Raw genomic sequence first — 23,108 nt, 5'->3', positions numbered from 1 at the left:
CAAATCTGTATCGTAATGGGAATATTATTATCAATTGATCACCAATTATAAGATATGCTTATTTATACTTACTATCAGCATTGCATTTTTTGTCTGTTAGGAAACGCCGACTTCTTATCAACGCCTCTATAGACATTAGCATGCCAACTTCTGCTGGGGTATTTGAATCGAGCTCCTCTCACATTCATTGGGCTTGGCTCTGGCTTTGGTATCACGTGAATGCCGCTGATTTGAGTTATGCTTTGAGCAGGCAGCAGCGCGACGTCGAGGCTGAGCACATATCGAGCTTCAGCTGCAGACAATTATCAATTTCAGTGAGTTCAGCTGCAGCAGTGCTTTGACGGCGTTGCCCATAAGCTAATTATGTTGCATGCAACGGAGCGGCACAAAACCGTGCGAAAGGTGGGCGAAGTTGGCCAGGCGTGAGAGGTCAAAGCGTGGGGCTTGGCGCATTGTTGCAACTTGCAATTGCCACAGCAACTCGCAACTCGCAACTGGCAACTGGCAACTGCTGCTGCTCCACAATTGGGCAGAGAGCCACAAAAACTGTCGAGAGCCAACTGAAAATTGGATTTTCCCATTTATTCGCGTGCACGTGCGACGGCCCGTGTGGCAGACGCATGCGAAAGTAAATTAATACACATATATACAGCCTATCCATATATGTATATATATATATATCACATTCATAAACTTTGGTTTCCCTTACAGACAAGAACCGCATGAACAGCCCCTCGGTCAGCGGGGATAAAAAGTCGAGCCTTGTGGATGCTGTCGATGTGGCCAGCACCAGTGCGGAGGCCAAGCTAAAGCCACGTTCCAGGTGCGTATAAACACTGAAAGAAAAACTATGGTGACTAGAGCAATACTTGAAGAACAACGTAAACTCTTATAGACTTAGAGTTGGATTTAGATCTAATGCAATTTCTAGGTATATCATGAAAAAGCTATGGCATTTGAAACTTGCATTTAATAGCACATATTTTCTCCAAGTGATTAAGTCTAAAATAAATGCTATTATATATCAGTTCCATAAATATCTTATATACCTATTACTATACTAAAAGTATTGAGTTGAATTATTTTTCTTGCCCGCACTTAGTTACACTTTATCATCTCTTTATATTCTCTACACTAATTATTCTATATATTTCTTAGATCGCTCATACGCCGTGCTTCACGCAAGACCAAACAGCAAATCAACAACGCATCCGACGACTGTAATTTGCAGTAAATGAATACAAAATAAATATTCATAATAATTATGATAATAAATGTTAAATATGATCTATGTGTACGTTACCCAGTTCTTGATTAACTGCAAATACTCTAAAGAGAAAACCAGAAAAGTTGCTCAGTCGCAATTTAGTTGCAGTTGGTAAGAGTATCTCGTAGTCTATGGCTTACTCTCAGTAAGGGTGTCCAAGCAGTAGACCTCTTCAACTTTTATAAATTCCATTTGAGATCAATATTTTCTATGCTCATTATTTAAAGGGGACCACTTTTATTTCGAATCATTTCTTAACATCCAACTTATTGACAGAGAGAGAGATAGAGAGAGAAGAGGATATATCAGAGAAAATGAATATGCAGAAGTTGGTTACCAAAATATGGCATAGGATCTTAATTGAATGCCATAATAAAGTGTATATAGCTCGATTTGAATGTATGCCACAGGAAAAGGTATAGAGAGTTACTAGCATTAGATTGGAGAGGGTATTACTATTAGGGAAGACAGAAAGTGTATACAGAGTCCATCATACCAACAACTGATGAGATAGAGCTTTATCAAGACTCCCAATTATCTTCTAGAAAAGAGTAGACATTAGTAAAGGGTATTCAAAACTTTCGTTTGGTGAGGGTATACAATATTTTGTTATTCTAATGGGAGAAAGCGTAGGCAGAAGTTCATTTTTATGATTTATCAATATTTAGCTAGAAATTTCGTTCGGTATTTTGTAAGGGTTATGCGACAATTATAGAGAGTTCCTTTGATAGAGAAGAGTATATACATATATATTTGAAATTGTTCTAGTCTTAAGTTAGCTTAAGTAGGTGGTGTTTAGCAACAATTCAAATACAGTGTATTCAAATGTTTAAACTAAACTGTTTTTAGCTACAAATCTGTGTAGTTTAAATACATATAAATATATATATATACGTATAGTGTATGTATATATATATATACAAATATATTCCAAATCTCGTAGGATTTGGTTGATGCTCAAAAAGCAAAAATCTGACCTTGTTTTTGAAAGCAAAAGGAAAACTGTTTGCACGATTTCCCCAAGTATTTTTCCCTCTACTATGCAAAACGCGCTGCTAATTAACGTTTCGAGCTTTGAGTGTGTATGTGAGAGAGTGTAAGTGAGAGTGTGTATGTGTGTGTGAGTGAGTGAGTCGTATATATAAATATGCAGCGCATTGTATAATGCGATTTAACTCGAGAGATTTATGTTAAGAACAAACAAACAGAACTTGAACAAAATTAAAATAAAATATATAAAATATGTATAAACAGTAAACACAGTGCTGTCGGGCGTAGCCGACTGCGATATACTCGCTCACAGCTAAATTCGATTAAGACATCAATATTTTCCAATGCCACCATATATTATGGAGCTCTATTCTATTATGAATACCCAGAGGACAAACTGTGAATGAGCATACAAACATAAAGCATAAATGAAATTCTATTCAAGGATAATACAGGGTGCACGATAATTGCAAAAAAAAAAAAAAATAAAATAAAATAAATGAAATAAAATAAAATAAAATAAATAAGGCAGAATAATTTAAGAGCCAATCAAATAGAGCGGAGAATTTTATATGTATTAACTAGAACATTAGCTGTTAACTAAGTCAAATTTGAAATTAAATATTAATCTAATATATTTGGTTTTAAGTTAAATAAAAAATTAAAATTTTCTTTGTTAAAAAGTTGCACAAGTGAAAAAAACAACCAAAGGCAGATGCAAAGTGAATTGTGATGAAATATTAAGAAACAAAAATACATTACAATATATATGTATATATAGGAATCTCTATATATACATATGTGTATATGTATGTATGTATGGATTGGTTTGACGTCCAAGTTAAATTATATTTTTAGGCTTAAGGCATGTCTAGAAGATAAGCAAATTGTTTACACAAATTGTTACTAAATGTAGTTAAATGTAGTTAAAATCGGAGGAGGCGATTAACAAACTAATCTAATCTAAGCTATATATATATCAGGCAAACGGGGAACACAACTAGAGGCGCGCAGCATTTGACAGTTATACTACTATATATATAGAGATATATATAGTAATTGTTTCTTTGTCGGTTGAAAAAGTTTATATATCAAAAGTTTATATATAAAAATCAAGCCATAGATTTTGTTAAAGAAAATAATAAACTGAAATCAAAAATCAAAAAAATATGTTTAAAAGTATACATATATGAATAGGTATGTATATACATATATATATTTGTGTACGTAATTCAAATTGTTCATAATGAAAATGAAAAAAATCAAAAAACAAAATCAAAAACTAGAAGAAAGCAAAATGAAGAAGAAAATTCAATAACATCAAAAACGATTTATTCATAAATATCTTCTCTACATATGAAATGTAATTAATTTTTCAAATATCAACAGAAACCAAATAAAAGAACTTACTAAATGTGTCCATTTAACTACAGAAATGAAATGTCTTTTAATTTGCGAGAGAATGCATTTGGGTATATGCGAAGATCCAATATAGTCTAGTTCCACTCATGTACAATTGAAGAGTTATCAGAGACTTACGCCTTTCGAGGCAATTAAGTCCACCTAAAGGCTAGCTATCAACTGCAGTTATGGCCAATTATCACTTGTGCACTGTTTGAATTTCAATTAAATTTAGTGATATGCATTAGTTGTCATTAAAAGCAAGCCGCCTCAGCAGGGCTGACATTGTAGGGTTCGGGCCACAATATAGTATATTAATAACGTCTGGCTGCATCACATTATAAATTACCTTTGCATTATGTTTAGTTGGAAATTGCCTTCGCATCAATTGCTGACTCTAAATCAATTAAATTAGTCGCCACGCTGCCAACGCTTCGTCCTATTGCCGACCGCAATATCCATTAAAAGCAGCTAATGGAATTTTATTCAAATTATAAATTGCATTCACAGTTAAATGAGGAACACACTGTAAATGTAAATGTAAATGTAAATTGTAAATTGTAAATGCCACTGCATTAAAATCAATCGAACTTTGAATACCAAAAATGGGTAGCTAAGCGCGAGTGCCAAAAGCTGTGATTTATTTGCCATATACGAGCATGGGCACATGGCATGCGAAATTGGCAGATGTGACGCCAGGCACGCACGCTATATCTCCATGTATGCATATACACTTATAATATAGACCTGATTTGTTTGTGTGCTGTGCTGCCATACAATAAACAGCTCTGCCTGCGACCCAATTAGTCGAAATTATGCACAATTTCAAATGCAATTTTCTGTGGCATTGATTTTGCAGTTTAGCAGGTTTAATGGCAAAATTGGTTGAAATTCTTAGAAAGTAGGGTAATAGAGCCCGTATTTTATAATGAAAATTCTTTACTTGCCAAAACATATTGACGTTTTCAATCCAACTCAATTTTAAGTAATAACCGTCAAGAGTAGCACCTTAGCCATCTAGCAGAATTTTAGGTTACTAGTGTAGTAGTTCTTGAGATACCCTCCAACAAGCCATCTATCCACAGTTTGCTATACTATGATGCTAAGTAAACAAATATGGTTAAAAAAGCTGACTGCTATGAAACCCCATAGCTGACAGGCTCGACATCTAGCGGCCGTTAGCTGCATTACTTTGTTCAATAGGGGCACGTGCTTATGGCGCTCCCTGTTGGCGATTCGTTGAACTACTAAATGCAAGCAGCTGATTGTGGCAGACCGGCAAGTGGCATTTTTTAGTACATTTAAATGCGCATAAACACATATTTGAGAATGGCATTAAAATATATTGGTAAATACATTGGAATTAGAATGTATTTAAGTAGCTAATGAGTTCCTTGCAGATATTGGTGCTAATCTAACGGATTCCATGTATCAAGGCTGCTATGGCGGCTCTACTAAACATCCAGCGGACTTGGATATTGTATTAGAACGAGCGTGGCAGAATGGACTACAAAAGATAATTATCACTTCTGGCTGCGTTAAAGATGTGGATGAATCACTGGAGCTAGCTGCCAAGGACGGTTAGTTAACTAAAGAGAGAGTGTATAAAACTAGATAATAAATAATAGTTTACCTGCAGAACGCCTGTACACAACAGTCGGTGCCCATCCCACACGCTGCGGCGAATTCCTATCCGATCCGGCGAAATACTATAACGATTTACGTTCGCGAATCAAGGCGAACTCGGAGAAGGTAATTGCTGTGGGTGAATGTGGCTTAGACTATGATCGACTGCACTTCTGTGCAAAGGAAACACAGTTGGAGTACTTTGAGAAACAGCTCACCTTGGCAGAAGAATTCCAATTGCCGCTCTTTCTGCATATGAGAAATGCTCACGAGGATTTTATGAAGATTCTCGAGCGTAATCGTGAGAAGCTCGAGGCCTGTGGCGGCGGAGTAGTGCACAGCTTTACAGGCACATTAGAGGAGGCGAAGAGTCTGTTAGACTTTGGTGGTCTGTATATCGGTGTGAATGGCTGCTCGTTGAAGACCAAGGAGAATCTGGAGGTAGTACAGCAGCTGCCTAATGAGCGGATTATGCTGGAAACAGATTGCCCCTGGTGTGGCATACGACCCACCCATGCGGGCCATCAGTATGTGAGCACCAAATTTCCTACAGTCAAGAAGAAGGAGAAATGGACTAAAGATGCCTTAATTGATGGTCGCAGCGAGCCATGTCAGATTAGGTGAGTATGCTTTGTGGGTCAAAGTTATGTTAACCCTAACGACCTCTCTGTACTTTAGTCAAGTTCTCGAGGTCATAGCAAGCATCAAACAGCAGCCCAAGGAGCAGCTCGCAGAGATCTACTATCAAAATACATTAGATTTGTTTTTTAAAAGATCCAAATAAAGAAATGCATACTTTGGTCGATGATAGCTACGAGACTGCCACTTATGTTGACTTTTATGTAGTTATTTCGTCCAGCTGATGTTTTCCTGGTCGATTTGATTTCTATATTTCTGTCATATCCAAAAATAAATCCATATCTGAACTGTTTACATTTAATGCTTTTACATTTATTGTATTATATTATTGTTGCTCATGTCCTAAATGCAAATGAATTCAAAAATACGCATTACAACTCGATCCGTTTCAAATTGTATATATATATATGAACTTTTTTTAATTATCTGTTCTTTTTAGCTGACACAGAAACACATTTAGATTAACATTTAGATTCTTTCGTCTTTTGTAAATAATTGTTATTTAATTAACTTCTTTTATATTTGTCCATTGAGTAGAGATGTTTTGCCAAAAAATATATATAGTGTATGTATGTTGCCCCAATTTTAAAGACTAGTGAAGTTTTGTAGCTTAGTTATTGCCCTCTCTTTTGGTTAAGATAGATCATTTATATTTATATATATATAGATATATCGATATAGTGACGATTACATTATTTAGAAGCCTTAAAAAGCGTATATACAAAATATTTTGTAAATATTTTAAAAAAGTCTGTTAACTAGTCATAGAACGTTTTCGAGTATCAGATAATGTGGATTAGAGCTTTCCCAAATTGTATATAGTAAATGCTATCAACAAGTTGCTTCACTATATAAGCATTAAAAACCCAAATTATGTTCTCCTTATAAAATGTGCTTTAAAATTTTGTTTACAGATCTATTTCTTGTAACTGATATGAAGTCAAATGATATATAGCATATAGATGTATATGATAGATTTGTAGTTTACTCAGTTGCATTTTAAATGACAATTCAAGATTCAGTCCAATAGAAATACATATAGCTCAATGCTCAATTGATATGAATCCGTATATATATCTAGTATATAAGATTCCACGTTAAGGTTACGTCAGTTGGGACTTTAAAAACTCTATTTATATATTATCTATATATGCGTTTACTTATCTTTAGTTATATAGCTTCTTTAGCTATATGTTTTATATACTTTTAAAATATTTAGAATCATGAAATTGACTTGAGTTAGAAAAAAACTCAACCAAAAATATCAGAATTTTTAAAAATATATATAATATATATATGATGATACGACAATTTCATTTATTGGGCGTCATATTTAAATAGTGTTAAATTATATAGAATATGTACACAAAACAAGGAATTAAATAATTATAATGTATAAATAATAATAATATTAATTCAACTAACAATAAATTCGAGTTTAAGTAAAAAAAATAATCCATGAAGAAAGTTATTCATTTTACACTTCAATTAGTTTTGTTGTTATTTTACTTAACACAAATATGTATGTTTAGGTATAGGAAAGTAAGAAAAATTCCAAATTAAATCCAAATTTAGAGTCGAAAAAAAAAAACCAACACTACAGACTCCCTTTGTAGTGTTTCAATTTGGATGCATATATATCATTTATATATGTTATATATGCATATTTATCAGTTATATATATATTCATATATGTATGTGTTTAGTTGTATATAATATAATTAGTGTGAGCGTTTCTTAGTTTCAAACTAAACTCGCCATAAAACTCTGCAGTCGAGCAGGCCTCAATAGTTATTTTTGCATTCTATATAAATATATATAGATATAGACATATATATTTTCATTAAATTAATGTATTTTGGGCGCACTTCGATCGTTGATCTTTTGATTGCGTTTCAAGGTCGCTCCACGCTTAATTTGATCCATCAGCGACTCGTGGCAAATACGCGGATCCGGCTGCAATTCATTAAAGAAGGAATACTAATTAGCTGGCTATATATAAGATTATATATATATATTGATTAATCGAAGCTGGATTATAGTCACATATAGTACACTATATGCAGTTAGTGCGCATTTCAACTCGGGCTTTTAGTTAGGCACACAAAACGCAACAGAAACGAAAACATGAATACCTTAACACTGTTCATCACAAGTGCTGTTCATATTGGAGTTGGTATTGGTGTTGGTGGTGTTGGTGTTGTTGGCAAAGGTGTTGGTGTGGGGATAGGTGGGTGGTCTACGATACTGGGCACTGGGGCGCGCCAAACTTTGCGGATTCTGATACATCTAAATATTGCGCGCAACACAATCACAGCATATAGTATATAGTATATGATATAATAGAGGATAGTACATAGTATAGTATAGTATAGAATAAGAATAGGTACGTGGTATAGGAACAAGTATATATTAATATAATAGAGATTACTACTTATCATAGTATGCAAGAGATTACCATAGTATATGGTATTTAGTATAGTCAAAGTATTTTATAGTGTCATAGTAGATATAGTATGTATGTATTACTATATAAGAATAGAGAGTGAAATCGTATTGCATATGCCTCAGGTGATATATGATTGATGCACTACTTACCAGGGCCTTGCTATTGATTAGATTTCGCACTGCAAATGCACGTCCAGACATTCCCTGTTTCGCCAGCTTGGCATTGAGATTCTCGAGAAATTCAGCCTTGGTCTTGGCACGAATGCTGCCAGTCTTTTCGATATTGGTGCTAGTGGCATAGTCTAAGCAGCGAATGGTGTTGATTGATTGATGTATGGATGTGGGGTGCACAAAAGGTGCGCACATAAAAAAAAGGAGAGAAGCAAAAACCGAATGAGTTGATAAACGTTTCAGAATTGTTACAAAGTTTATGAATCAAATGAGAGAGCTTAAGCAAATGTTTAACATAAAACTAAGAACAATGCAGATAATGCTGATAAACAATATATATGTATATAGATAATATTGAAATGAAAAAAAAGCTTCAATAAATCGAAGTTTATAGTAGACTTGCAGTTAAAAGATGAAACAGACTAAGTGAAATATGTACAGGACTTAGAAGTGTTAACACTGCAAGTTACTTAAACTATTCGAGGTCTGTTCAAAAAGTTTGTAAGGTTTATATCGGATCTATTTCTTTGGGGCACTTTTTCTCCTTCAGACCTTGAGAACAGACCTCCAATGTAGTTGAATATCTTGATTTATTTCTTAATCAAAATCAATGTGCAGTGAGTTGATATGAAATTCAGATCAGATTTGAAGGCAATGAGATGAAAAAGTTGTGATATATATTGTATATATTCATTGTTCTCCTTGTGCGCTTCCAGGTTGATTGGTTCAATATTCCTTCTCTTAACATCATTTATATTAATATTTCATATGAATCACAACTCAAACGGAACGAAAATACAACAAAAGCAACATGCAATTTGGCGACGCATTAGAAATTCAATTCAATTCAATTCAAATTAGCAAAAGAAATTAACGACAAAATAAAAAGGAACAACAAATTAACAGCGCGGCAATCAAAACCAAATCAAAGTCAAAAATCAAACGCGCAGCTCACTTGAATGATGTGGCACATGGGCGTGCGTATGGGCGTGGCTATTGTTGTGAGCCGCATAGTAAACAGCGCCTCCATTGCTATTGCCGCCAGCAACTTCGCGATAATATTGGTGCTGCTGCTGCTGTTGTTGTTGCTGCAGTTGCTGCTGCTGTGCGCTGCTGCTGCCGCCACGCGCTGTGGTGCCATAAATGCTGGCCACAGGTGAGCCGCAGGTGGGCGAGGCGGCGGGCGGCGTCGAGTGCAGCTTGACAGCTGTGGTCTGTATGAATGGATTCGTTGATACAAATATCTTTTGCTGCACGCTGGAATGACGCGATGGCAAAGGTGGTTGTCGTTGTTGTTGCTGCTGTTGTTGTTGTTGTTGTTGCTGTGGCAGCGGCATGGGCGCACGTTGATTAACATGACCATTGCCCATTGCAAGGCCTGAAGGCTGTTGATATTGTTGCTGTTGCTGCTGCTGCTGCTGCAAACGTTGCTGTTGCTGCTGAATACGCTGCTGCTGCAGCATGTTTTTGGGCAGCGTGGCGGTCATCATGTGATTGGACATGTTGCTGCCACTGTTATTGTTGCCGTTGCTGCCGTGTCCAGCATTGGCGCGTGCCATTTTCTTTGGCATCGTGGCCGAGTAAATGGGCGGCGGTGGGGGATCCTCTAGCGGCGGCGGGCAAGTGTAATGTTGCTGCTGCTGTTGCAGCTGTTGCTGGTGCTGATGCTGCTGCTGTTGTCGCATGCTTGCTGTTTGCGCAGCTGCTGTATTTTTGATAAACGAATTTGTATAATTGTTGCTTGCTGCAGGCGCTTGTGGCGGCTGATAGTGAGACATGTTGTTGGTAGCAGACATTGCTGCGGCGGCGGCGGCTGCTGTTGTTGTTGGCGATGATGTTGGTGATGAATTTGAAAATGAACTGACTTTAGAGAGCAACGATGATGTGGATGATGAGAGCGGAAAGTGTGGCAAAGCATTGAAAGAGTTGCTAGATGTGGATGCTGTTAAAACAGTTGCAACAGCAGCTGCTGCTGCTGCACTGTTGCCGACAGCTGCTGCTGCTGCTACGACTGTCGACGACGATGATGATGATGATGAGGCTGCATAAATTCTATGTTGCTGCTGTGCTAGCTTATGTTCAAATTTACCGTCATATTGTTGCTGCTGTTGCTGCTGCTGCTGTTGCATGGACAATCCGCTGCGCATGTAAATGGATTCGCTGCCCATTGCATTCCCATAAATGCCCTCAGCAACATGTTGCTGCTGCTGTTGCTGTTGTTGCTGCTGCTGCTGTTGTTGCTGCTTGCTGTTGAGTCGTGCATTGAGCTGTGCAATTAGATTCGGATTGGCCTTCGGCTGTGTCGGTGGCAGCGCATGGGCGTGGCCATTGGGACTGGGGCTGCTGCTGCGAAAGCTGGACATGTTGCTCACAATTTTCGGCTGTGCATAGATGCTGCTGCCAGCGCCAGCAGCACAGGGCGATGTGGTGCGATATGACTGCATATATATGCGTGTACATATGTGTGTGCATGTGTGAAGAAGAAGAAATGAAAAAAGTAAACAATAAATTAATAATTAAGCCAAGATGACAAACAGCAAAAGCTCTAGAGTGTCTCTAGGAGTCACAGCTGAGGGCTGGGGAAAAAAGTCTTAAGGGAATGCTTTAGGGAAAGGCTGAAGGCATAGAGGAAAAGCTCTAGATAATTTCACTGTACATGAAAAAGAGGATCAAGCTGAGCTTCTAATGTAAAAGTAAGCTTAAAGGGATTTTATTTTATTAATCAAATCAAGCAACTGCAAGAGGGGCATTAGTTGGTCCACTCTAAAGAGCTTTTACTGTAAAACGAGCGAGTGATCACTGTATGCGTTATCAATGGGCACAGGTTTAACTATATCTATGTTATATCTCTAGTTATGCATGTTAAACTAAGCTAAGTTTTTAGTTATGCTTAAAGACTAAGTTAAGACTTTTTAGTAGACGTTGAGCAGCGTTGCCTCCTCTCTGATTAGTTGTTTAGTGGGCGTGGCCAACATTGTATTTAGCACTTACGGCATCTAGCTGAGGCGGCGCCTGATAAGGAGGCGGCGTTGGTGGCAATTGTTGTTGATGATGTTGATGTTGCTGATGCACCTGAGGATGTTGCTGTTGCTGTTGTTGAATAAAGCGATGATGTTGCTGCTGCTGCTGCTGATGTTGCTGCTGCTGTGTGTAATTTGTCGTTGTGGCTTGAGCATAAGCATGCAACTCCATATAGCTATTGTAATAAGCCTCGTAATCGGCTTCTAGGCTAGGCAAAGGCTTGTGCATGGACTAAGGTGTATAAACAGGCAATATGTTGTTGTTGTTACGGTGTTGGTGTCGGTGTCGGTGTCGGTGTTGGTAGTGTGTGAATTGAAAATGAAAATGATATCAAAGTAAAAATAAATAAAGTGCAGAAAGCAGATAGATCAAGCCGTAGAATAGAAGCACACACCTGCTGTAGAGAATGTTGCTGCTGCTGTTGCTGCTGCTGCTGTTGCTGTTGCTGCTGTTGAATGCGACGCAGCGCAACGGGCGAGGCAGGCTGATGCCGCATAGCAGCCAACGCGCGCACCGTCTCCGACACCTTCAGCGCCGAGCTGGGCATCGCAGGGGCAGCCTCTAGCAAAAACGCAGGAGGCGGTGGCAAATGCTCGCTGGAGCAGCTAATGTTGCTGTTGCTGTTGCTGTGCTGCAGCGGCAATTGTTGCTGCGGCTGTTGTTGTTGCTGTTGCTGTTGCAACTTAAATCATAAGCAATAAATGAAAATTAACTTAGGAGTAATAGAAAATAGAGAACTGTGTGCTGATCGTAGAGGACTCTCTACTTGAGTTAAAAATTGATTCATGTTGCTGTTGTTAGCAGTGCTGCTGCAGCTGTTGTGTTGCTGCTGTTACAGCTTAACTTAGAGCAATGTTAGTATAGATCGAATTGCTTAACTTTTAATTATTAATAATTTTTGTAATTATTTCTAACAAATTTAGTTTCACAATTTTTTTCACTCAACTTAACTTGGCTTAAGCTTAACTTAATTAATTATTAACTAATTACAGTGCATTTTTAGTTGTTTAGTTGCTTATGTCCTGGCTAAACTTACCCCATTATTAACGCTGGGCGTCACTGAGGAGCTGCGTCTCACTGGCGGCGGGGGCTTGGCCTGGTTGATGGAAGAACGACGCGCAATGCGAGTGGAGCCAACTCCTGCCGCTCCTAAGCCTCCTCCTCCACCTCCTCCTGTGAATTTGAGACAGATTAGCAAAGATTTGCATAAAGAAGCTCAACTTATTAACGTTTTATATACACACACACACACACACAGTAGAACACACCACATATAGTACATATATATATATAGAGCTGTATGTCTGTTATATACATCAGTTCTAGTCACAACATTCAATCGCATATTAGATACACTCCGACACCCGAAACATATTTCTAGACAAGTTTCCCAACAATTTTGCAGATTATTTGTGAAGCCTACAGACCAGACGAACACAGTTATACACAAGACTCTGGCGATTGTTACGGTATTATATTTACTTGGTTATAGTTTAGTATTAAGCTGTGTTGCAGTTAGTCGCAGTTAACGTGCAGTTCTCATGTGTAAGCATTATATACATATATACCAGGGCTTTCCAAATATTTATAGATCATTTTTGAGATAGAGCTCAAATCCAATATTAAAATTTTGATTCTCCCTATCTTTTCTCAGCCTTGATATATACATATATATGTATGGTTGTATTTGTATTTATGTAAATGGTGCTGTGTGAGTTGATGAGCGAAATTGGTTAAGAACTTCCTCCAAAGCCAGGTTAAGACGAACAACAGGAACACAAATTAGAGCGAAACAAAACTGAAAGAAAATTTATTTTTTGCAGTAAACCAAAGCCGGTAAATTCTAATGAGAATAACCAAAAATTTCCAAGGTTAAATCGTGAGGAAAACTGAGGAAAAGCGCGTGAGAGTAACCCAAACAAAACGATAAAAGAAAAGAAACGAAACGAACCCGACAACGAAGCCGGCCTGGGCGTTATGCAGGGCTTTACTGTAGCTGGGATTGTGGCATGGGCATTGACAGTGGGGCACACAAATGAGTTGGCGTTTGGTTTGGCAGGCACAGTGGGCAACAAGGCGGGCGCAGCTGATGTAGCTAATGATGTTGATGTGGGCGATGATGCTGATGCTGATGTAGATGAAGATGATGATGAGGTTGATGATGAACCTGATGCTGGCAATGACAGCTTAGCTGCAATTGTTGCTGTTGCATTGGATATTGTTGATGTTGCTGTTGTGTATGATTGACTGTGATTTGATGTTGCTGTTCTGCTATGATTAATGTTGTTGTTCACAGATGCGGATGCGGATGCGAATGCAATAAGGGCAGGCGGTTTAGTGATATTACAGTTTGCTGTTGTTGTTGTGCTGTTGGTTGTTGCTGGTGTTGTTGGTGAGTGTTGTTGCTGTTGTAGTTCTTGCTGCTGCTGTTGCTGCTGCTGCTGCAATTGCTGCTGCACTTTTAGCTTCTGCTTGCGTATTTTGGCATCTAAATCAGCCTTGAAATCAAATTTTCTAGGTATCACTGGCTTGTTGCTGCTGCTGCTGCTGCTGCTGCTGCTGGTGTTGCTGTTGCCCGTTTCAGTGAATATACTCAGGCTTATTGGCTTGGGCGGCAAAGGACGCCGAACTGCAATGTTGCTGCTATCACTCGCTAACTGCTGCGACTGCTTCTGCTGCTGCTGCTGCTGTTGCTGCTGCTGTGGTTGTTGCTGCTCTAGACTAAGGCTAAACTTTTCCGTACCTCTGTGCGGACTGGCGCGTCCGAGCAGCTGCAGCTGCTGCTCGCTGGAAGCACGAAACGATGAGAGGCGCTGCTTGGCAGGCGCAACAGTTGCCGTTGAGACGCTGGAGCCGCCAATGCCATCCGGCGATTCGGGCGAACCAGTCAGATTGTCGGGCAGCTGCTGCAGCTCGCGCATCTCGTGCAGCTGCAATTGCTGCGGATCTTTGGTGCGCATCAGCACAATCTCCGAGTTCTGCTTGGCAAACTCAATGTCCGGCGTGTTGGGTATCTGATGGTCGTAGATCACAACGACAGCGCTGCCGCCATCGCTGCAGGAGTCCACATACGCATGCCTGGGCACCATGTCCGCGTCGCGATCCTCGCGATTGGCAAAGTGCGCGAACGTGGGATTCTCGTAGCCCCCGGCCAAGAGTCCGCCCGTCAGCGAGCTCGTCTCGCTCACGTAGCAGCGACTCAGCTCCGAGTCGCTGGCGCCCAGTTGTCGCTGCCGCTGCGCGTCGCCGTCGCCAGCACCGAGCTCCTCGGAGGTGGTGTCGGAGATGTCGGTGCCGCAGCCGCTTGAGTTCGTCTGGTTGCTGATGGCGCAGCAATCGATGTTGTTGCCGGGCAGCAGCAACAGCTCGTTGGTGTTGTTGTTCTCGTTGCTGCTGCTGCTGCTGGAGGCACCGCTGTTGTTGTTGTTGTTGTTGTTAACGTTGTTGCTGCTGCTGCTGCTGCTGTTGTTGATGTTGCTATTGCTGTTGCTGTTGCTGTTGCTGCTGTGCTGCTTGCCCTTGCCCTCATCGATCTCACGTTGAAAAGAGTCTAATTCGCCAATTAAATTATTTAATGCTTGTATTGAATCTTCGAAAGATTTGTCTAATTATTTTGTAGTTGTTGGTTGGTGGTGTTGTTGTTGTTGCAGTTGTTGTTGTGTGGTGCAATATACATTGTTTGGTTTGTTTTTTTTTTTTATACGAAACGAGATGGTGCGTGGTGGTGGGAGACAAAATCAAACGAGCAGAGGGAGGAGTCGAAAAAAAAAAGTCCAAAAGAAAACGGAAGAAAGTAAAAGTTTTTATTATGATAATCACGAAATGCTTAAAATCAAGAGAAAGGAACGGGGGCTGGGGACTCAAAGAGTGGGGCTGGGGGCGGGGAAGATTGCAAACAATCGGGATGCAGACTGTGCAGCAGACTCAAGAGTTTAACACTTCAACACTTACCCATTTCCTGTTGCTCCACGGCGCGCAGCTCCTCGGCACGTCGTCCTGTTGTCGCTGGACCAACGGCTGCTGCTGCTGCTGCTGTTGCTGGAACAGGAGCTGGTGGTGGGGCCGCCGCTGCTGCTGCTTGCTTCTCAAACATCGAGGCCTTTTGGAGCACGGAGGCACGCGAACACTCATCCGTGTCTGGCGTTGTGGACGATGACGGTTCGGTGATCTTCAGCACATCGGGGGCGGCGCTGGCGGGCGGAGTCGGCGAGCTGACCTGGTAGACGAAGCCCAGGCCGCTGGCAATGCTGCCATTGCTGGGAGTACCTGCGGCAGTGGACGTGGGTGAGTTGGTTAACAATGGTGAATAGTGATTCTGTGGCGTCGAGCAGCCGCTCGATGGCGTCGTGTTGCTGGCAGCGGCAGCAGCAGCACCAACAACAGCCGAGTCGATGGATGGATGCGAGTGCAGCGACGATGCCGTGTTCGAGGACACCGACGACGATATGGAATGGGAGCGTGTGCCGCGTTGTTGATGGTGATTCATGTGTGCTAGCTGCTGCTGCTGTTGCTGTTGATGCTGCAACAGTTGCTGCTGCAGTGAGCTGGTCGACGAGTCGTTCGAGTGCTGTGAACTTATTGAATCGATGCTGCTCTGTTGCTGCAGCAAAGGTGTTGCCGATTGCTGCTGTTGCTGTTGCTGTTGTGATTGCTGCTGTGATTGCTGCTGTTGCTGTTGCTGTTGCTGATTAGTTAGTTTCATAGCTGCCAGGTCAGACATGTTAACATAGGTGGGCGTGGTCTGCTGTTGCTGTTGCTGCTGCTGTGTTTGCTGTTGCTGTTGCTGTTGCTGCTGTGCATGATGTGCGGCTGACAGCTCTGCGTGTGCATGAGTGTTTGACATTTAAAGACATGCGAATGGTGTTCGGGAGAGAAAGAGAGAGAGAGAGCAGCATGGCGACAAGCACAAGGATTTGATTAGTAAGACTCAATGGATTAGGCATTAAAGGCGTGCACACTAGGACACAACATAGTAGAGACAAAAAAAAAAACAGAAACAAGGTTTTCCTTCGGCAACTGCCGAAGAGGAAATACCCAAGCAGACAGAGACGACTTAGGATCTAGTATACGTATACCTTATATATAGTATATATTAATTTAAATTTAATTTAAGACTGGATGAAATTATACAATAGAATCTTGATATAATGATGATGGTATACCAAACTGATTTACAGTCTAGAAGTAAAGGAACATTTTCCAGACGGACTTATCAAGAGATGCTTTCTGCCTAAATCGAAGAGGATATACACATAGATATCTGCTTAAGGTATTTATATAATATATGTATATAGAATTGACCTAGCTTACCCTTCGTGATATGAGCCGGGATCGGTGAGGGGCACTGGCGCTGCAGCAAGTTCTGTCCACTGTTCTGTCGATGGTTGCTCTGCGCAGAGAGCGGACGTTCCAGCGAGGAGCAGCGCTGCAAGGGACGAAGGAAACGATTAGTAAGAGATCAAATATAGTATTCATATATAGAAAGATAGCAAAGTTGATTCGGAAATGAGGCGAAGGCAACTGTTTATGGTGAGCTGGGCAGGGTTTAGCGCATGCAAATGAGAGCGCGCTGTAGGTATCTACTTTCTCCTTTTCTCTCTCTCTCTCTCTCTCTCTCTTTCTTGCACTGCCACTTACCACATGTGCCGGCTTCTATATAGATATATAGAACGTATCGAATCGGATCAGCAAACAGATAATAAGAAATAACTTAAGCGCTAGATGTATATAGATAGATAGACACAGAGTATTTAAGAGATGTGCCCAAAAAGTAAACTCATCGAGAATTTCCACGATAACTTCCATAGAATCGAATACAGCTTACTTCTTGAGCACACCTCGCACATACTTGTACAGTCTTAACTTACAACTGGCAACGGCGGACGACTCAGCGATGCAGCTGGTGACTTTTGTGGAGCAGCCGTCGTTTGGCCTCCCGAATTGGCTCCGCCAGCAGGCGCTGCTCCAGCTCCAGCTCCAGCTCCAGCAGGAGGAGCAGCTGCTGTTATGAGACTGCCACTGCTGCTGGACTCGTGTATGGTCTCTGGGTTTTGGAACGTGTAAACAGTCAAGGGCGGACGCTGATGTCCCTTCTCGTACGTGGTGGAAATCGTGTGCGGACGATCGGCAGTCGGTGGCAGAGTGTCAACAGCATCCTGGGAATGTGGCGGCCAAGTGGAGACAGCATGTGTTTGATTGGTTGCAGTGGAAGCCTGTTCCGAAAGAGACAATATTATCGTTAGCAAAGAGTCAACGCGACACGCGAAATGAAAAACACAAATCAATAAATCAAATGGAGAACCTGTGTTGTTAGCGCGGGCGATGAGCAAAAGCCACTATCACTGGATTCACCAGGTTTCAAGCGAATTGCGGGCGTTACAAACTAAAAAAAAATAATACAAATAAATAAACATACAAATAAACAAACGTAAAAACACAAAAGACACGCAGAATAGTTAACATTGTGGATGAAAGACCCAAAATCAAATGAACATCAACAATAGCAACAAAGTCAGCAAGGCAATGCACACAGAGATAAAAGTATTTGAATCTTTAAATCTTAAGCAATTGGTCGTACAATGTGTTTAACTGTATATAGTCAATATATACATAAATATATATTCATATAGATATATCTGAATCAAGCTAATGGCAAATCATATTGTATATACAGATAAAATTATATTTGACAGACTGCCCTCGCATAAATGTAATGTCGTATATAACGGAAAAGGTGAACACAATCAATCTACTTTCGTTTTTCAAGTCTACTACATTTAAGATTTATATCAGTTGCTAACAGCTTAAGCTTTAATTATAAGTTAATCACAATTAAATTTGCAACATGCGTTGATAGGTAAACAATTAATTAAATATCTGACAAACAAATCAGTTTCAAATCATTAAAATTGAACAATAGGAAAATACGGCAAACCGTCTAAAATAACCCGCATGTGGCTTAAGCATGTGGACAAAAATCCTACGAGTCTACCATTGATTAAACGAAGAATTATATAAATACATATGTATACTATGTAAGTCGAATACATAGTTTGTACAAAACAAAGAGCATGAGCTCAAATAAATATTAGGAAGTCTTCCTATGATACATTTCGATATTGCATGCTAATATTACGACCTATGAACATATACGATAAAGCTAACAATCATAAACTTGTAAATTAATTTACATCTCATTAGATACAACATTAAGTGAGCAACGTATATGCAAAAGTTAAGTTTTCAGACTGATCTATCAAAATTATATACATTCACGACATTATGACCATTCATTTATGACCAATTGCTCAAGTCGAATTATTTTGCTGCACAGTCTTAAAGTGAAAATGTGCTTCGCACCTGCGACAGCGAGCGCTGATAGTGATGATGACCCGGCGAGTTGCTGGAGCCGCTGCTGTTCATGCTGCTGATGGAGCAAACGGAGCTCTTGCGGGAGCCCAGAGAATTGGAGCAGCCGCCGCCCTGCGAGCCAGAGCCGCCGCCTGGCGACTCGGGATACAAATTAATGCTGGCCTTAGCGTCGTGTATGAGCTCCTCCGATGCTTGGGGCAGCACGGTCGGCTCCTTGGTGACCAGAGCGATCGACTCCATGGCCTCCTGCAAGGCAGAGAATGTGACAATTAATAATTGAAGTAAACTCTGAACTTATTTGTTGCTTACCTGCAGATGTCCCAGCTCGGACATCACCTCACACTCCTCGTGCACCACCGGCTGCAGCATGTGCACAAAGCTGCAGAAGCGCAAACGCTCCTCGACCATGGCCGCACGCAGCGACTTCTTTTCCACCTCCTCCAGCTCGGCGCGACGCAGCGTCACATCCTGCATATGAGAGTCCATCAGGGACTGCAGGCTGTTGTCCGTCTGTCCCTTGCGCGCCTTCTTCTGCAGGCGCAGCGTATCGCTGGACCGCTTCTTCAGCTCGCTGCGACAGCGCTTATACTCTTTGGCATGGTCCTTATCGATGGTGGCCACGGTGCGTTTCCAGTCCTCGATCTTGTCCTGCAGCGGCTGCACAAGGCAGTCCATAATGGCGCTCGTGAAGGTCTTCAAGCGCGTCTCGACCGCCTTGTGGCGCAGGCAAACGCGCGTCAAGGCGGTGCCGATCTCCTTGGATGCACCTGGAAGCAGAGATGGACGACGAAGTTGGCATTTAAGTTCTGTGTGAAACTTCAGCTGTCGGAAATCATGGCCAGGCACCGCATACCCCCATTATAATACGTTGCATTACTGCCGTTGCATGCCGCACGGCATTTGGATAAACTGAGAACTCGGTCAACAACCGGTCTTACGTCTCGACTCGCCTTGTCTCGGCTCGCCTTGTCTCGTCTCTCGTGTGTGCCCATTATGCCAGTTACTTGCGACGCTCTGGGCAGCTGCCTATCTAAGCAAGTGACACGCTTCCCCCCATCGTCTCCCCCTCTCTCTCTCTCTCTATTTCAAATCTAATTATCGTTTGCAAAAGTTGCCTTTGCTGCTCCATTATCCTATTGATTTGTGCTCGCCCCTCCAACAGGCGAAGGAGAGACCACAGTAGTGCGTTCATTAAATACGATGCTTGAGGCAAATCCCACATAAAGCACTTTATGAACGCCTTCAAATCCAAGTTAATTGAATTGTGTTTAACCATAGAGCATAACAGACTAAATGATACCCTGCACCCTCAAACAGAGAGAGATAGAGAGGAGCGAGAACAACCAAACGCTAATCCCACATAAAGTTTTTAATGGACGTCAACAAATCCAAGTTAATTGAATGAAGGGCAGAGTGTGGGGAGTGAACGACTAGTTAATGCGCTTCCACTTCAAGCACTTTCCACTTGCCAAAAAATACTGAGCTAGTGCATAAACTGAACTTAATCTGCGATATTAGACTGCAACTATACCTCGCATATGCTCACACTGCCCACGTCTGCAGGGTATATGGAGGACAACCCACCCGTTAGGCTATGCCCACAGCCACCCTCACTGCAGGCAAAAACCTTGTGCAAATTATTGAGTTTCACCCTCGTTGAGGACAATCGCAAAAGACAATTGACACTTGTCCTGTGCAGCAGGCTTGACCGAGCACAGACCAAACCAAACCGAACCGAACCAAGCCAAGCCAAGTCGAGCCGCACTTCTACTAGCTACTTGGGCCGACTAACCACTAAAACTAATGAAACCATTTAGTAAGTGCAAAGTACAGCGAGTGCCTGATGTGCCAGACAGACAAAAGCACGAGGGTGGCCCCAAATCGTAGTCCTTTCTAGCGGTTCTTTTTTATGCCTGGCTGTGGGTGTGAATGGTGGCAAACGGGGCGTATGAGCTTTATCGTGCAAGCGAAATGCAAGCAGAGACCTGACATCAAATCAATATATGCAAATGAGCCAGAGCGCATATGGAAGAGAGACAGAGAGAGAGAGAGACAGAGCAAGTGATAGACCGCGATAGGCAGACAAACATAAAAGATAAATAATGAATCGCATTGGGAATTGAGAACGGATACAAATTCATTTTTAATAAATTTATGACAATAATTACGAGAGAACAACATAAACAGTTCAATCAAGAGCTTTAATCAATTTATGAAACATTCATTGATATATGAACAAGTATTCATTATGCTATGAAAAGGGTAAGTAAGCCTATATCAACATTGGCCAAAATATTGAAGGCAGAGAAATGAGTTCATTAAAGCCCATTGCGTGAAAGGGAATGGATACTGATTGATGGGCATATGAATAAACTGTGCTTAAGGTGGTTAAGTAAGGCTGTCAATTGGAGTTTTTCATTAGTAAATTTGGAGTAGATGCCTAGACAAATAGGATAGTAGACTAAGTAGAGTTTGCTGATGAAATAAATAGGTTAAGTAGAATAGTTTTATATAGTAAATGAATACTGTACTTTAAGTATATATCTACCTGAGAGTAAATGACATACAGTAAACACTTAAATCATAGGAGCGTACGAACTGAGAACCGAGTACACTAAGCAACTTTATCTGAATGCCTTGCCTATATGTGGAAGATCTTGTTCGATAAGTAAATAACTCTATAAGTTTCTCCCTTTTCTATTCCATATAAGAATACTCTATATTCTCATTCAATATCTAGTTGTACGTATTTCTGTAACGACTTAGCACTTTTGATTACTATCTAATTCCATTTAACAACCATCTCCAGTCGTCTGTCTAAATCGCGTTCAAAGGCCTCTTCCAAAACTTGCAATTAGTCACCTTAACTAACTGTAACTAACAAAATGTCAACTTGAGCAACTCGAAATGCCATAGACATAAAAATACATGTTGTCTACTTCTTCAGCGGCTGCTCAAGTCGTTCTAAGTTCTCTGTGGTCTTTGATCTCAGCTGGAAGTGTCTTCTCTCTCTCTCTTGCTCCCCACTCTACTCTAGTCTACTCTAGTCTTCTCTATTACTGCCCACCATAGAGACAGAGCGTAAGAGCAGTTGAAATAAAAGCAAGCTGCCTGTCGCTTCCCGTTTTCAGTTGCTGTTGCTGTTGTTGTTGTTGTTGCTGTCGCTGTTGTGGCCGCCCAGGTGAGCAGCAATTGCATAATCAGAGCTGCGAGCGCGAAGAGGCAGGCGCAAATAAATAAATATAAATAGCTAAAATAGAAAATGCGTGAGCAACAGAATCGGAACCCGAACAGAGAACTCTGAGCAGGCGTTATTCAGATCGATGACCGACGCAACGCTGGCGTCGGCGTCGGCGTCGTCGTCCACTCTCCACGCCAAATACGCATTAATAATGGGTGAATGTACCCCAATGTAACCCATTGTACCTTGTCGAATAGCCCAAAGGCATGAACTTCAACTGTTAGAAGTGCCCCAATAGACCTCTTGCTAGAGAAACCGAAGGCATGCTGGGATGGCAAGCGATTAGACAAATGTCTTGAATCTCCCTTCAAGCCCTTACCGAGCACCCAACAGCTGATCGTAAAGTTAAGGAATATATAGGGGGCACCTAGGGTAATTCTAGTACACAAGAAATACAGCCCGAAGGATACGCTTAAAGGCCGGCTAGCAAATAGAGCTGTTTTGAGCATTTTAACGACTTTTGAAATTAGCTTTGGCATTGTACCTTTATTACCCGACCCGTCTAATGTACCTCATCCACATGGCACACAGCCCAGAGGCTTACACGGATGGTTGGCAAACAGAAATTAGTTTTTGCTATGAGGTTTACGACTTTTGAACTTACCTCTGGAATTGGTTGCTGCATCGGCGATCTTTTGGAAGGCATCCAAATAGGCGGCAATTGCTTGAATAGCAGCGCTGAAAACATACAAAACAAACAAAGATTATTATATAGATGTTACAGCAGATGAAGATGGAGATGGATGATGGGGTATACCCTTTAAATAGGAATTTTCATGTATTGAGAACTAAGCTTAACTAAATGCCTGTAAGATGATGCCTTTATAGTCGCACAGTGCCACTCGAGCACATCATTAATATGTACAGGGTATGCAAAGAGGAAAGAAAAATGGCAAAGTAGAGATGCCATTGATTATAGTGCGACGACTGCAA

At 41.0% G+C, this 23,108-nt stretch overlaps 3 protein-coding genes across 27 annotated transcripts in view; 2 read left to right on the top strand and 1 right to left on the bottom strand.

Annotated features, from left to right (window-relative positions):
- Nucleotides 1–2,603, top strand: part of LOC108653539 (GTP-binding protein Di-Ras2) — a 49,422-nt gene extending 46,819 nt beyond the window's left edge. The window contains exons 6-7 of the mRNA XM_018104135.3: nucleotides 712–823; nucleotides 1,159–2,603. Of these exons, the coding sequence (XP_017959624.1) occupies nucleotides 712–823; nucleotides 1,159–1,234 (188 nt within the window). The 3' untranslated portion in view covers nucleotides 1,235–2,603. The remainder of the gene's footprint in view (nucleotides 1–711; nucleotides 824–1,158) is intronic.
- Nucleotides 2,604–4,883: 2,280 nt separating this feature from the next.
- On the top strand, nucleotides 4,884–7,514 carry LOC108653538 (deoxyribonuclease TATDN1). Its single transcript, XM_018104134.3, has 4 exons — nucleotides 4,884–5,006; nucleotides 5,059–5,238; nucleotides 5,298–5,904; nucleotides 5,963–7,514. Exons 1-4 carry the CDS (start codon nucleotides 4,964–4,966, stop codon nucleotides 6,066–6,068), a joined length of 936 nt encoding a protein of 311 aa, XP_017959623.1. The 5' UTR covers nucleotides 4,884–4,963; the 3' UTR covers nucleotides 6,069–7,514.
- mim (missing-in-metastasis) overlaps nucleotides 7,219–23,108 on the bottom strand; it is a 48,811-nt gene continuing 32,921 nt past the window's right edge. The window contains exons 4-20 of one of the 25 annotated variants that reach the window (XM_018104069.3): nucleotides 22,780–22,853; nucleotides 19,244–19,701; nucleotides 18,923–19,180; nucleotides 17,865–17,945; nucleotides 17,431–17,775; nucleotides 17,201–17,215; nucleotides 16,874–16,988; nucleotides 15,515–16,381; nucleotides 13,515–15,167; nucleotides 12,600–12,736; nucleotides 11,958–12,245; nucleotides 11,534–11,794; nucleotides 10,632–10,980; nucleotides 9,498–10,247; nucleotides 8,522–8,673; nucleotides 8,059–8,212; nucleotides 7,219–7,879 (exon numbers count right to left, since the gene is read on the bottom strand). In XM_018104069.3, the coding sequence (XP_017959558.1) occupies nucleotides 8,060–8,212; nucleotides 8,522–8,673; nucleotides 9,498–10,247; nucleotides 10,632–10,980; nucleotides 11,534–11,794; nucleotides 11,958–12,245; nucleotides 12,600–12,736; nucleotides 13,515–15,167; nucleotides 15,515–16,381; nucleotides 16,874–16,988; nucleotides 17,201–17,215; nucleotides 17,431–17,775; nucleotides 17,865–17,945; nucleotides 18,923–19,180; nucleotides 19,244–19,701; nucleotides 22,780–22,853 (5,956 nt within the window). In that variant the 3' untranslated portion in view covers nucleotides 7,219–7,879; nucleotide 8,059. The remainder of the gene's footprint in view (nucleotides 7,880–8,058; nucleotides 8,213–8,521; nucleotides 8,674–9,497; nucleotides 10,248–10,631; nucleotides 10,981–11,533; nucleotides 11,795–11,957; nucleotides 12,246–12,599; nucleotides 12,737–13,514; nucleotides 15,168–15,514; nucleotides 16,382–16,873; nucleotides 16,989–17,200; nucleotides 17,216–17,430; nucleotides 17,776–17,864; nucleotides 17,946–18,922; nucleotides 19,181–19,243; nucleotides 19,702–22,779; nucleotides 22,854–23,108) is intronic. The other 24 variants (XM_089261359.1, XM_089261351.1, XM_089261356.1 and 21 more) reach the window with 24 other exon arrangements.

Source organism: Drosophila navojoa, chromosome 5 (assembly GCF_054131105.1).
Source record: "Drosophila navojoa isolate 15081-1374.11 chromosome 5, UAZ_NAV_1.0, whole genome shotgun sequence".
In the NCBI taxonomy this organism is placed as follows: Eukaryota; Metazoa; Arthropoda; class Insecta; order Diptera; family Drosophilidae; genus Drosophila; species Drosophila navojoa.
Note: the sequence above shows the minus strand (reverse complement) of the source record. Positions and strands in the feature narration are given on the sequence as shown.

What these genes read in the sequence shown, in the direction of transcription:
- LOC108653538 (XM_018104134.3), top strand. Translation starts at nt 4,964, where the DNA reads ATGCGCATAAACACATATTTGAGAATGGCATTAAAATATATTG. An exon ending in GGAGCTAGCTGCCAAGGACG is followed by an intron (nt 5,239 to 5,297) that starts GTTAGTTAACTA and finishes GTTTACCTGCAG; the next exon opens with AACGCCTGTACACAACAGTC. An exon ending in AGCGAGCCATGTCAGATTAG is followed by an intron (nt 5,905 to 5,962) that starts GTGAGTATGCTT and finishes TCTGTACTTTAG; the next exon opens with TCAAGTTCTCGAGGTCATAG.